We start from the raw sequence: 12,321 nt of genomic DNA on the forward strand, positions 1-12,321 counted from the left end.
GAAACAACAAAAAGAAAATAAACTTCATTCGAAGCTCTTTCCTTCTTTCACATAAACAACCAGACTAAAACAGAAACAGGCGCTTCTGCTCAAATCTGATTTCTGCCAGATTCAAACTTCCTCCACAGTAGAAGCAGATGGACCGTCTCCTGAAGATCAGCTCCTCAGCCTCTTCGCTTGATATGCACAAATTAAGTGACAGTGGAATGTGTTAAGTCTGATTTCTGACTGAGACGTGGTCGATCCAGCTCCCGAACCCCGGACCAGGCTCCAGCGGGGCGGCCGCGGAGCTCGGACCTGAAACCGAATCTCAAACCTGCGCACAGCTCCGTTGGCTCCCCGCTGATTGGCTACCTGCGAGTTTCCTCCATCCGCTGCCATCTGATCCTCTCTCTCTCTCTCTCTCTCTCTCTCTCTCTCTCTCTCTCTCTCTCTCTCTCTCTCTCTCTCTCTCTCTCTCTCGCTCTCTCTCACACACACACACACACACACTAACTATGTATCTCTCCCACACATACACACACTCTCTCTCTCTCTCTCTCCCTCAGTGCGCACCGCTGCGTCTCCAAACTTTGTTCCTTTTTTGTCTGCGCGGCTCCTCTCTCTCTCCCCGGTGCTCGGTGCTCGCGGTGGATGAAACGAGCCTGTTTAACATATTCAGATCGACGTCACCGTGTGAAGGTGGATCATGTCGTGCGGCCGCGTCTATAAAACCCCCCGCAGCCCGCTCCCTGCGCACGGACACACGCTCACCGGTTCAGACGGAGAGCAGCTTTGAGCGGATTTGCCTTGCGCGCGGACGGGAGGCTGCCTGCAGGTAGGTCTGCTCCTCCGGGGACACACACACCCGCTGCTTCACTGCTTTTATTCAACTTGTTTCTGCGTCGCTTCCTCACAACTCGCCTCCAGTTTACTTTGGCACTCTCTCTCTTAATCCGCTCCACACTGTGCCACTGTATTCAAATCCCTGCTCCGGGTTTAAAACGCTGATTTATTGCCTTTGCTGTATAAAGCTCGGGCCGCCCGGGGGGTGGCTGAGCCCCCTGAACTGTACCTATAAAAAGGCGCATAACCTAATAGACAAGCCGGCGCATGTAAACCTGTAAAACTATTTGGAATAGTTGACAGCTACTCCTCATGTTGGAGGAGCAGCGGAATGAAGGGGAGTTTCCTCTCTGCACACAGGCACGTTTTTCATGTCCTTCATCCACACTGAAGTATATACATAAATGTATGCGTGTGTGTGTGTATGTGTGTGTGTGCTCGCATCCATCCGGTCTCAAGAGGCGCGTCTATGAAAACTCTTAGAGAAGAATATTAATGTAACCGCAGAATGCACTAGCTAAAATATTCTGTTGTAAATTTATTTATTTTTTTAAATGCAAAAACTGGTATTTTCTCTGATGAGGGCAAGAGAATAATAATTATTATTATTATGAATTGAATCATCAGAGCATCAGCAGGAGGACCAGGAGGTCGCGGGCCAGCCTGTAGATCAGTGTGTAACGGTTCAGTCTTTGTTTAGATCTTCTATCTTCATCTCTGTTTTTAATTCTGCTGCAGCTGGAGGTTCATTTATTTTATTTGGACAGTTTACAGGAGGAACGAGGGACAATAAGGAGCCGCAGGAGCAGAAAGACGCAGGAGCAACTTTACGCACGGCCGCCGGACACTTTGAGACGGGACGGAGGCGCCGTTACGCGGGCTCCAGACACAGGTGGATGCTGGGAAGTTGACCGGCTCGGAGATGATCACCCTGCAGGCTCAGTTCGGGGCTCTGTGGGCTCTTGGCGCCGCGCTCACCTCGGTGCTGTCCGCGCTCCTGCTGCTGGCGCTCACCCAGCAGCTGTGGAGCCTCCGCTGGAGCCTGACCCGGGACAAAGAGAGCAGCCTGCCGCTGCCGAAGGGCTCCATGGGCTGGCCGCTGGTCGGAGAGACCTTCCACTGGCTGTTCCAGGTCAGACACGACACCGCTGGGTCGCTGTAACTTTCTTTCCAAGTGTTCCAGAACCACAGCTCACCCGTCCTGTGCGTCAGTGTGTGTGCGTCCGCGTCTGTGTCTGTGTGTGTGGGTGTGTGTGTGTGTATGTTTGTTTGTGTGTGTGTGTGTGTGTGTCTGTCGGTAACCTCTGCAGATCGGCACCAGGTTTTGAATGAACAGCTTATTGATTATGGATCATTATTGATGATATGATGTGTGGGATCTGTGAAAAGCCGCAGATTCTCCACACCGAGTCTCTGCTGCTGATGCAACATGTGCGGACTTGATGCTCAGAAACAGACGTTTTCTGTTCTTCCTCCCTCTTTCTCTCCGTCTGTCTGGAATGTTCCTGTCTCTTCATCCCTCTATCCTTCCCTCCTCATCCGCTTTTCACCGTCCTTTAAAGCTCTAACAGCAAATGATGGCGGACTAACTCCAAGCTTGGCCAAAAGTATGTGAACAGTCATGAGCTGATCGTCATTTCTTCATGTTTCGTAAAAAAAGATATCTCACAGAAAGTCGCTTCATCCTTATGCTGCACAGTCCTGCTCGTGTGTAATTTGGATTATTGTTTACCACCTGTATCTAAAAACAAACACTCACAAAATCAGTGTTTCTATCAATAAGAAAACAAGACTGAAATTCACAAAAATGCAGACCAGCGTTTTGTTTTTGATCCATTTTCAACAAATGTCACTGAAATATCAGTTTTTGAGAGAACTTTCTAAACTGGACCAAAAGCAGACAGAAGATATTTCTGCAGTGAAGTAAAATTTTGATACATAGTTTGTGTCATAAATCCTGTAGTTTTCCAATTTGTGTTTGTACCTTAAATTCGACAAACTCTTAAAATCTACTTTTCTGCTTCTGCTCTCCAGGGCTCCAACTTCCACATCTCCCGAAGAGAACGTCACGGCAACGTGTTCAAGACCCACCTGCTGGGGAAGCCCCTCATCAGGGTCACGGGGGCTGAGAACATCCGCAAGATCCTGCTGGGCGAGCACAGTCTGGTGTGCACCCAGTGGCCCCAGAGCACCCGCATCATCCTGGGGCCCAACACCCTGGTCAACTCCATCGGGGACCTGCACAAGAGGAAGAGAAAGGTAAGAAGAGGAGGAACTTTCACAGGTTTCAGTTCAGGTTCATAAACCAGCTCCTGATATTTACATAAATGTTGAGGATGGATCGGGTTTTCTTTTCCAGTTTGTGTTAAATCTGGATGCATGTGTGTTAGGTCTGACAACTGCAACATTTAGGAGCTCAGACGTGAAACTCAGAGGATTATTAAGGAAAGATAAAAACACTGAATTAAGGACAGCGATGCTTCCTTGTCGTCTCAACAGCAGTTAACATTAATGGATATAGTTAAACTATCCAAAATTGTTGATAATATACACTTTCAATGCTCATACTCTTCTTGCAACTTATCCCAACCAATCTAATGTCTTCGTTCTGTCCTCTTCTGACGTCCTGTTGTCTCCTCTGCCTCCCGTCACATCTTATCTCCTACATCCTTCTTATCCTCCCCACCCGTCCTCCTCCTCCGTCAGTACTCCCTCAAAGGTGTTGACTGTCGTGTACCAGGTAATAACTTTTTACGACTCCTCTCTCTTTGTTTCCTTAACCCTTTCAAGATCCTGGCTAAAGTGTTTAGCCGAGGGGCCCTGGAGTCCTTCCTGCCCCGGCTGCAGGACGTCATCAAGTCTGAAATCGCCAAGTGGTGCTCGGCGCCAGGTTCCATCGATGTTTACAGCGCCGCCAAGTCCTTGACGTTCCGTATCGCCGTCCGGGTCCTGCTGGGTCTGCAGCTGGAGGAGGAGCGGATCGTGTACCTGGCCGGCATCTTCGAGCAGTTGATGAACAACCTGTTCTCGCTCCCAATAGACGCTCCGCTCTGCGGCCTCCGCAAGGTGAGACACTGTGAGGACAATGCACAGGACCTGATAAAACTAGAGGTCAAGTTCAGTTGTGTGTTTGGGACTAATAAATGTATCTTAATCTAGCTGCTGATTCTGCTGGATTTGAGGTGTCCGGCTTCTTAGAGTCAGCTTCTAAAAGACAAAGTACAAGCTAAGGTGGATCTAATTTCATTTTAAATGATGCTTCTCTTTCCAGGGAATTAAAGCCAGAGAAATCCTGCATGCCAACATGGAGAAAATCATCGAGGAGAAGATGGCGCGGCAGCAGTCGGATGACGAGTATCATGACGCCTTCGACTACATGTTGTCCAGCGCCAAAGAGATCGGACAGGAGGTCAGCATCCAGGAGCTGAAGGTAACAGAGCCTGAAAGTTATGATTCTGAAAGTTCAGAATGGTACAACCAGTTTTATTGTTGTTTGAACTTTTGTGTCCAGCGTTGATATTGCAAAGCCTTACCCCAGATGCTCTTAGACGTCTTCGTGCTCAGAGAAATTCAGATCCGTTTTGACGTCTTGAAGGATTGACATGGAACTGAATTCAATTTAACTAATTCAAATCAGTGGGAAAAGATAAAATAATTTTCCAATTCCCTCTCTTGCAGGAAACAGCAGTGGAGTTGATCTTCGCCGCTCACTCCACCACAGCCAGCGCCTCCACGTCTCTGATTCTGCAGCTCCTTCGTCACCCTGCGGTGGTGGAGAAGGCCAGAATCGAGCTGGAGGCTGAGGGCTTGGGCTACGAACCCCCCAGAGGTCTCAGCTCCTCTGGCGCCACCACCGAGAAAGACCCCTACGCCAGCGTCACAGAGACAACCTGCCTGCTAAACGAAGTGTGTCAGAATCCCAGCGACCAGAATGGTTTCCCGCTGTCCCAGTCTCACATACCGTACCTGAGCCTGGACAAGCTGAGCCAGCTGCGATACGTCGACTTTGTCATCAAAGAGGTGCTGCGCTTCCTGCCGCCGGTGTCCGGTGGCTACCGCACGGCCCTGCAGACGTTCGAATTAGACGTAAGTTCAAGTCACAGACACTGTTCATATGACGGGTTCTTTGGTTTGGGTCGACAAAGATCTGACAGTAGCAAGCGATAGATCGGTGGTGCTAGTTTCACTGCAGACGCTTTAACTGTATTTGCCTGTAGGGGGCGACTCTAACGCTTCTGTCGTTTTGCGAGGTCTGGTAATAACTGCACAGCTCCTCCTTGTGGAGCCTGATGATCATTACCAAGACAACTGTATTTCAACAATTCTGCGGATTAATGCGATCTTCAATAAACAAATTCTGTTCGAGAGTAAATCAGTTTTATTCTTAAAATGCCTCTGCCCTTGATGTACAGCTTGCTATATTTATTATGAAGGGGTTATAACTATTATTTTCTACATGATCTGTCTTAGCCCTTCATTTTTTATGAAATTGCCTTCGACAAATCTTGTCGTTGTTGTGGAGATGTGATAAGATTTAACAACATGTAAAGATAAAACCTTTGTTCCTATTTCACAGGGCTACCAGATCCCTAAAGGCTGGAGTGTAATGTACAGCATCCGTGACACCCACGAGACCGCAGCCGTCTTCCAGAGCCCGGAGCTGTTCGACCCAGATCGGTTCGGCCCGGACCGGGAGGAGAGCAAGTCGGCTCGGTTCAGCTATGTGCCGTTCGGTGGCGGCGTGCGAAGCTGCGTGGGGAAGGAACTGGCGCAGATCATCCTCAAGACTCTCACTGTGGAGCTGATCGGAACCTGCAAGTGGGCTCTGGCCACCGAGAACTTTCCAAAGATGCAGACGGTGCCGATCGTGCATCCAGTGAACGGGCTGTACGTGCACTTCACGTACAACTACACACTTTAGACACAAACTCAGCCTGACGAACCTTTTCAAAAAAATAAAGAGAGAACTCAGTCAAGAGGAAATTTTACCTCAAATCCTGATTCTGGAAATATCGGCGAACATGATAAAGGAGGCAAAACCGCGGTGACTGATACTGCAGTCCAACCCCCCCCCCCCCTGTCTTGATGGACACGAACAGTGTGAATTACCTGGCCACAACAGCGGGCTATCAGGCGATATATATATACAAGATTTCATGGATGCACATCGAGCCAAGACACTAAGTTCCGCACATGCTAACAGATCAGTGAAGCTAGTAACGCTAACTATAACTACACAACTACTCACACAACTACACAACTGATACCTGTAACAGAATAAACACAGACGCACCTCCTTCGACTCGCCTGTGCAGACACACCAGTGTTAGCTACTGGCGTCTCTTGCTAGCTTATTATTGTGTGACGGGTTTTTCATTGTGGAACCTTGGCGACAGCACCCCCTGTTGGTAGCAGGTCATACCAGCATCAACCTGTTATTCAAAGGCAATGAAAGAGGAATCACTACATCAATATCTTAACTTATATCTGTAAATTCATATTTTTGATGATGAATACTGAACAAAATAAGCTTGTTTGTGAAAAATCTTTTTGTAAATATTTTCCAGACGCTTGTATTTCACACTCAGGAGATGAGAAAGAGGTTTACGTTGGTTCTTCGGAGCATTTCATCTTCTCTTCGGTTCAGTTTATTTATTTATGCATCAAGGTCACATCAGTAAGAAGCGCTAAGTCTCTGAAAGCTATTAATAACAGGTCAGGTGTAACATCATTTCCACCAACACTAAATGGTGTTTTACAGTCAATTAAGCAAAGTAGCTTTCAGCTATATCATATTCTCTGCATCTTTATTCTGTAAATACATTTTAACTTATTGAAATATAAAGACAGGGACAGTAAGTCTAGTTTGACATCCGAGACCGAAATGTGCCGTTAATTTAGCCTCGAAACTTGTTGTGGTCGTGCATGCTGAGCAGAAATCCGAGAGCTGTCTGTATTTAAATTAATGAAACTTTATCGATTCTCTGACAGCTTTTTTGAAAACTCACAAAGTGCAACTGGTCAAATTTTGCATCTCGGGAACTCGACCCCTGATTTTCTCCAGATTTTTTTAATCAAATCCGTTTCTAGTTCTGTCCTCATTTTCATTTTCATCTTTGGCCTTCGATACCTGAGACGTGGATAAGTTCTACCTGTGCAGAAACAGAAAGATGAGAAACATCTGGACTCACGTTCGTTCAGTCCCACGATGCAACAACAAACCACAGAAACACGTTCACTGATGGAGCTTGCACTTGATCTTAACTCACAATCAGGAACTTCTCTGAACGTCTCAATACATAAAAATCTACTCTGTTGTCTTAATATGAATGTGTTATACTGTATATCCTTAAAAGTGCTATTATTGTGTGTATGAAATGAAGTAGCATTATGAATAAGCTGTATTTAAAACGCAGATGTATAATTTCTGTTTCACTCTCTGTAATATGAATAGATAGAGACACTAATTTGTAAAGACCAGAAAACCTTGTTTCTCTGTTAGAAACTGTCTTTGTTTAGAGCAGCGTTCACTGAGAGTCAACTTATTAATATTATTATTATTGGTCTAATTCTGAGACTGTGTGTGTGTTGGTTTTGAAGCCTAATGAGACGCGCTGTGAAATGTTACGTACGATGGATCTGTGGAAGGAGATAGCACTTTCTCCACTTTAAGGAGTCTGTATATATTTGTCCTGTGTGTTGAGTGTGTAGCTGCTGTACAGTCGATGTAAAGAGTAAATTAGAAGATGGTGAAGTATCTTGTTCTCATCATGTTTAATTTTATATTTCTTACTGTAACTGAATGTCTAAATATTCATACAAACATAAAATCCTGACACTGTGCTATTGATATTATTGGGTGGCAGCCAGGCCCGAGGGGGGGGGGGGGGCATCGTAGAAACATGACCTACCTGAAATGACAGAAACCATTTTTTGACAAACATTTATTTAATGTCTTTCTTAAAATAGGATGGTCCGTGTCCCATCTGCTAACATGGAGGAGGAGAGGTTTATGACCAATACTGCACCCAGCCACCAGAGGGCGCTTCTGACACTTTGGCTTCACTTTAGGGGAACCGTCATGTCATCCATCTTAATTTACAGTCAGTGGCAGAGGCAGAACGTGGCTCCATCGCCCCCTGGTGACAGCAGGCTGAATTTTATGAACAGGACAATATTTTAGATCATAAAAAAAATAATGTTTTATAGTGACAGAGTGTGGAGGTTGGCAGATACACTTTTATACTGAATTTTGTTTATTTTGTCAATGTGCAAATGATTTTAAATACAACAATACCCATGAGCCTCAGCGGCAGGCAAGGGCTTGACTCAGATCCGTAGCATCCGGGAAAAAAACATGGAACCAAAGTGACTAAAATTTAACCACAAAAACCACAACAAGCGTCCTGACCTCATTCCAAACAGAACTCATCAGGAGGTCGCGACTGAGGTCCCAGTGGACGTCAGCACAGAGGTCACAGCAGGGGTCATGTTTAGGTCACCAGGCATTTCCAGCCTCCACCTGACCGCCCTCATTGACAGGCAGAGAATAGGGTGAAGCTATGTGGCAGAAAATTAATGGGACACAAACAGCCCGGCCTAATTATGTACGCTGCAGGGCCCCGTAGCTCTGCCAAGGTCGTTATCTGATTGACGCTCAGTCAGTGTGAACTTGGCGACGTTTTGAACTGAGAGTTCACTCCGATGCCACCGGCTGCGCAGGTCAGTGACCGGTCAGCTGATTGGAGGCTGCATGGGAACCGGAGCGGGGACGTAACACAACACAAAACATACTCAACACATCCCGACTGGCGCTGGTATAACACAACAGACGCAACAATGGGACAACAGACTCACTTGATCCCAGAAGTGCTGCTTTAACATACAGACTGAGGCTGATCCACCCAGGCTCAGGAGCTTTATGATTAAAATCAGTTTCTAAATTAAAAAAACAATTAGATTGTTCAAAACATTAAAGCATCACCATGTGATAGTAACTGATAAAGAGCGCCCCCTGCATGTGGTGATTATTGCTGCTGGTCTGTGGGTCTGAGTGATGATGTGGTTTTAATGTGTAGAAAAAACTAAATTTATCAATGTGAGGAGTTCTGACTGGGTCGTCCCACTCTTAAATATTACCCATGATCCTCTGCTTCCTGAACCAGAAGCTGCTGCCGTAACAAATCCACCAAACTCTGTTTAGAATTCTTCTCATTCTGAAAGTTTCCCGCTGAGTATTGGAGATAAACTGGTTTATAATAACTTCAGAGTCTTTTGAACTGATCGACAGTTCAGCTTCACTCTTCAACTCGCCGGACCTGATTGTGACAGTTGAAGCTGCTCAGTCAGTTCCACGCTTCTCACAGGAGAAACCTCTCGCTGCTCATAAAGTTGCGGCTTGAATCAAAGGACAACATGTGATGTCTAGCAGCGGGACCTGGTCTGACGGTTATGCTACTTGATGTTGGTTGCTAGCCGCCAATAAACCAAACAAGGAAGAAGAAGAAGAAGAAGAAGAAGAAGAAGAAGAAGAAGAAGAAGAAGAAGAAGAAGAAGACGTCCATTGATTATCTGTCAGACTGAGGCCGAGCTGCTGTCAGTGCAGCAGCTCGAAAGCTAACGATGCAACAGTCACAGCGAGTAAAAAGAAACCAGACTTTTCAGTTCAGACTTCACAGCCAACAAAGGCGTGTCCCCTGAACTGTAACACGGCTATCGTCATAGTTACGTACAAGCAGGGACACGCAGATTCACGCCAACATCAAACAGCCGTTCATATGTCGCTGCCCTAACCGACAGATTTAAAGTTTCCACGTTTGAACCTTGTATTGTAAATCTCGTCATTTACTCGCGACCCCTCTGTGGACGTTTGTGTTTGTGTGACGGAGACTGAACGAGTCGACTGCAGATGTCTTCAGCTTCAGACCCTGTATGAAACCAACCGAGGGGAACGAACACGGACCCTTTATAACAACCCTTTCATTTAAAACTACACTTCACAAGCTCTGGGACCTGGGAGGTCCTGAGATTAGTGAAGAGGGCGTCCCTTCATCCTCCTGATCAGAAATGTTTGTCATGTCTTCGTGAACCTGTGACGGCAGATTAGATTCACGTGAGATCAAACTCGGACTCACATTCACAAGCTGCTGCGTCTGATAGAATTCATCAAGTAGAATCTAACTCATTTTAAAAACAGTGACTCGTGTTGCAAATCTGCCACCATTTCTTTATCCGTCCCATCAAATCTATTTTCTCTTTTCCTCTGAGATATAAAAAACCTTTCTCGCTCGGCTCCAGCCTCGTATTTGTGTTTTCTGGTTCAGCGACAGGTCCTGGTCGCGATAAGGACGGCGATTTGCGAAATGAGGGAGAAAACAGGGTCAGATGGCGACTGGGATAAGACGCTTGGTGGCTCCTCGGCCTCAGAGTGAGAGTGTGTGTGTGAGTGTGTGTGTGTAGATATTTAACCTCGTGTTTTCTTAAGGTTTATTTCCATCGCTGCTGCTGTCACGGAGGAAAAACCTCAACGCTGCAATCTTGGTGGTTTTTCGTTTTTTTCATACGTGTAATTGAAAGTTTACGTTTCCTTTTAGGCGCTGAGTCAGTTTGAGTCCATTGTGTGACTTCAGGGATAAAGACGGACTGCGGCAGCCGTGGAGGATCAGCGGGAGTTCATCCGTCCTGATGTGTTCACAACTGTAAAATTAAACTGTTACACTATAAAAACTCACTGAACATTTAAACATTTTAAAGGTTTTCTGACTGTGGCCAAAGATGGAAGGGGGCGGGGCCTTCTGGACGCCCACCATGACTCTCACAAAAGAAACTTCTGTTTTAAAAAACATCTTAAAAACTCAACTTTACCAAACTACTTTTGCAAAAGAGTTTTTTACATGTTATTTTTTACCTTTCACTTTTATGATCTATGATCCTTCCTCTAATATCTATTCCAAAATGACGTCCAACATGGAAACTACACACATCATGATGGACAGGTTTTCCCGTTCAAAGGGCTTTTTGGGAGTTTCGCCCCCTCAGGACTGAACAGGAAGTGAAGGTGGCAGTAATGAACCAAAAAGGTGTTTAACAACTGTCATTGAAGAAAGGTAGAAGAAGAAGAAAAACTACAGTGTAAAAACAAGGTAAAAAACTTTCACTTTCACTTTCAATCAAATATTCACTATCGACATGAGAGAGATCTTTAAACAGACGATCGGTTTATATCCGGAAACAATAAATAACATTATGAACAGGAAAAATATGCAATTCTGTTATTTAACATGAAGAAGAGACATGTTGAAGTGATAATTCATGAGTTTATTGCCGCTCAATAGATAATGTCATTTTAAACTTGAATGATTCTGCAGGTTGATAATAAAAAACGTGGATAAAAAATTACTTCAAGGTGTTTGTGAGATAAACAAATAGTTTGGAAAGACAATTTATGTTCATTGGTTTATAAAGGACGACATCAGAAAGTGAAAGTCTCATTTGGGGCGTCACATTAACAAATGAGCTGCTGAGCATTGTGTGAATGTGAATTTGACCATTTATAGGTGTTCCAATAAAAGTAGATAAATTCAAACCTAAACGTTGATATTTATCAGGAACGTACTCCGTCTCAGAGAGGAGGACTCTTGTTTTGATTTTCTGGTTTGTCATCGGTACCTGACCTCCTCACCCCTTCACCCCCTCACCTCTCTGGACCTGCACCGCTTGTGTTCAGCTACACAACAAAAGATACACATCAATAACCATTTCCCTAAATGGCTGTTTCAGGTCATTGGGAGAGCACTTAATTATTTTAATGAGGTAAAGCAGCGGTCTTTGGAGAAAAATTTACCAACAAGGCTCCAGTGGTGCGTTACCACGATCCGCCCACCTCCACTATCAGACGTCGGGTTTATTTATAACACGGCGTCGAGAGGGAGGCGTTTTACAGAATCGTGTGAAAACAGAGATACAGCAGCTCGGTGAGATCAACATCTCATTTCTTTACAATCAACTGTGTACGAACACTATTAAATAACCAGCAGGTTCTTCGACATAGTAATGATTTAAATCCTGATGTGGTTTTAAAGTCGTGAGCAACACAAGTGACCTTAAACAACGACTTGATCTGGACGAATGAACCAGAACGAGCAGCAGATTCCAGACAGGGAGGTGAGAATATTCTGTGTTTTACATTGTTGGAGGACCTACTGAATTTAGAAGCTTTCATTGGAAGTTGAGATAAAAGATGAATGTGACGTGCAGGGGGTAAATGTTGGTTTAGGTGCAGAGCAGCTGGAGGAAGCGTACGTGGAGAAGGAGTCCGAGGAGGCGGAGGAGGATGTGGAGAGGGAGGAGGAAGAGCGGGTACGGACATACAGCTGTACAGCAGATAATTATTGGCTTTGTCAGACAACATCTGTTATGTCAGCATTCCAGCCGTCAGCCTGGAGGAGCTGGAGACGCCTGCAGAGTCGTTCGGAGAGACAGTCACACTCAGGAAGA

General features: G+C 45.4%; 1 protein-coding gene across 1 annotated transcript; it reads left to right on the forward strand.

The window, feature by feature from the left end:
- Positions 1 to 1,729: 1,729 nt before the first annotated feature.
- On the forward strand, positions 1,730 to 7,659 carry LOC133966302 (cytochrome P450 26C1). The gene is made up of 6 exons (XM_062401169.1): positions 1,730 to 1,957; positions 2,860 to 3,084; positions 3,616 to 3,891; positions 4,097 to 4,255; positions 4,504 to 4,911; positions 5,402 to 7,659. Exons 1-6 carry the CDS (start codon positions 1,748 to 1,750, stop codon positions 5,744 to 5,746), a joined length of 1,623 nt encoding a protein of 540 aa, XP_062257153.1. The 5' UTR covers positions 1,730 to 1,747; the 3' UTR covers positions 5,747 to 7,659.
- The last annotated feature ends 4,662 nt before the right edge of the window (positions 7,660 to 12,321 follow it).

The sequence above is a fragment of the Platichthys flesus genome, chromosome 12, assembly GCF_949316205.1.
Source record: "Platichthys flesus chromosome 12, fPlaFle2.1, whole genome shotgun sequence".
Lineage (NCBI taxonomy): Eukaryota > Metazoa > Chordata > Actinopteri > Pleuronectiformes > Pleuronectidae > Platichthys > Platichthys flesus.

Bases quoted from the DNA above. Each gene is read 5' to 3' on its own strand.
- LOC133966302 (XM_062401169.1), top strand. From the start codon at position 1,748: ATGATCACCCTGCAGGCTCAGTTCGGGGCTCTGTGGGCTCTTGGCGCC. The intron at 3,085-3,615 runs GTAAGAAGAGGA...AACCCTTTCAAG, and splicing joins TGCACAAGAGGAAGAGAAAG to ATCCTGGCTAAAGTGTTTAG. The intron at 4,256-4,503 runs GTAACAGAGCCT...CCTCTCTTGCAG, and splicing joins TCAGCATCCAGGAGCTGAAG to GAAACAGCAGTGGAGTTGAT.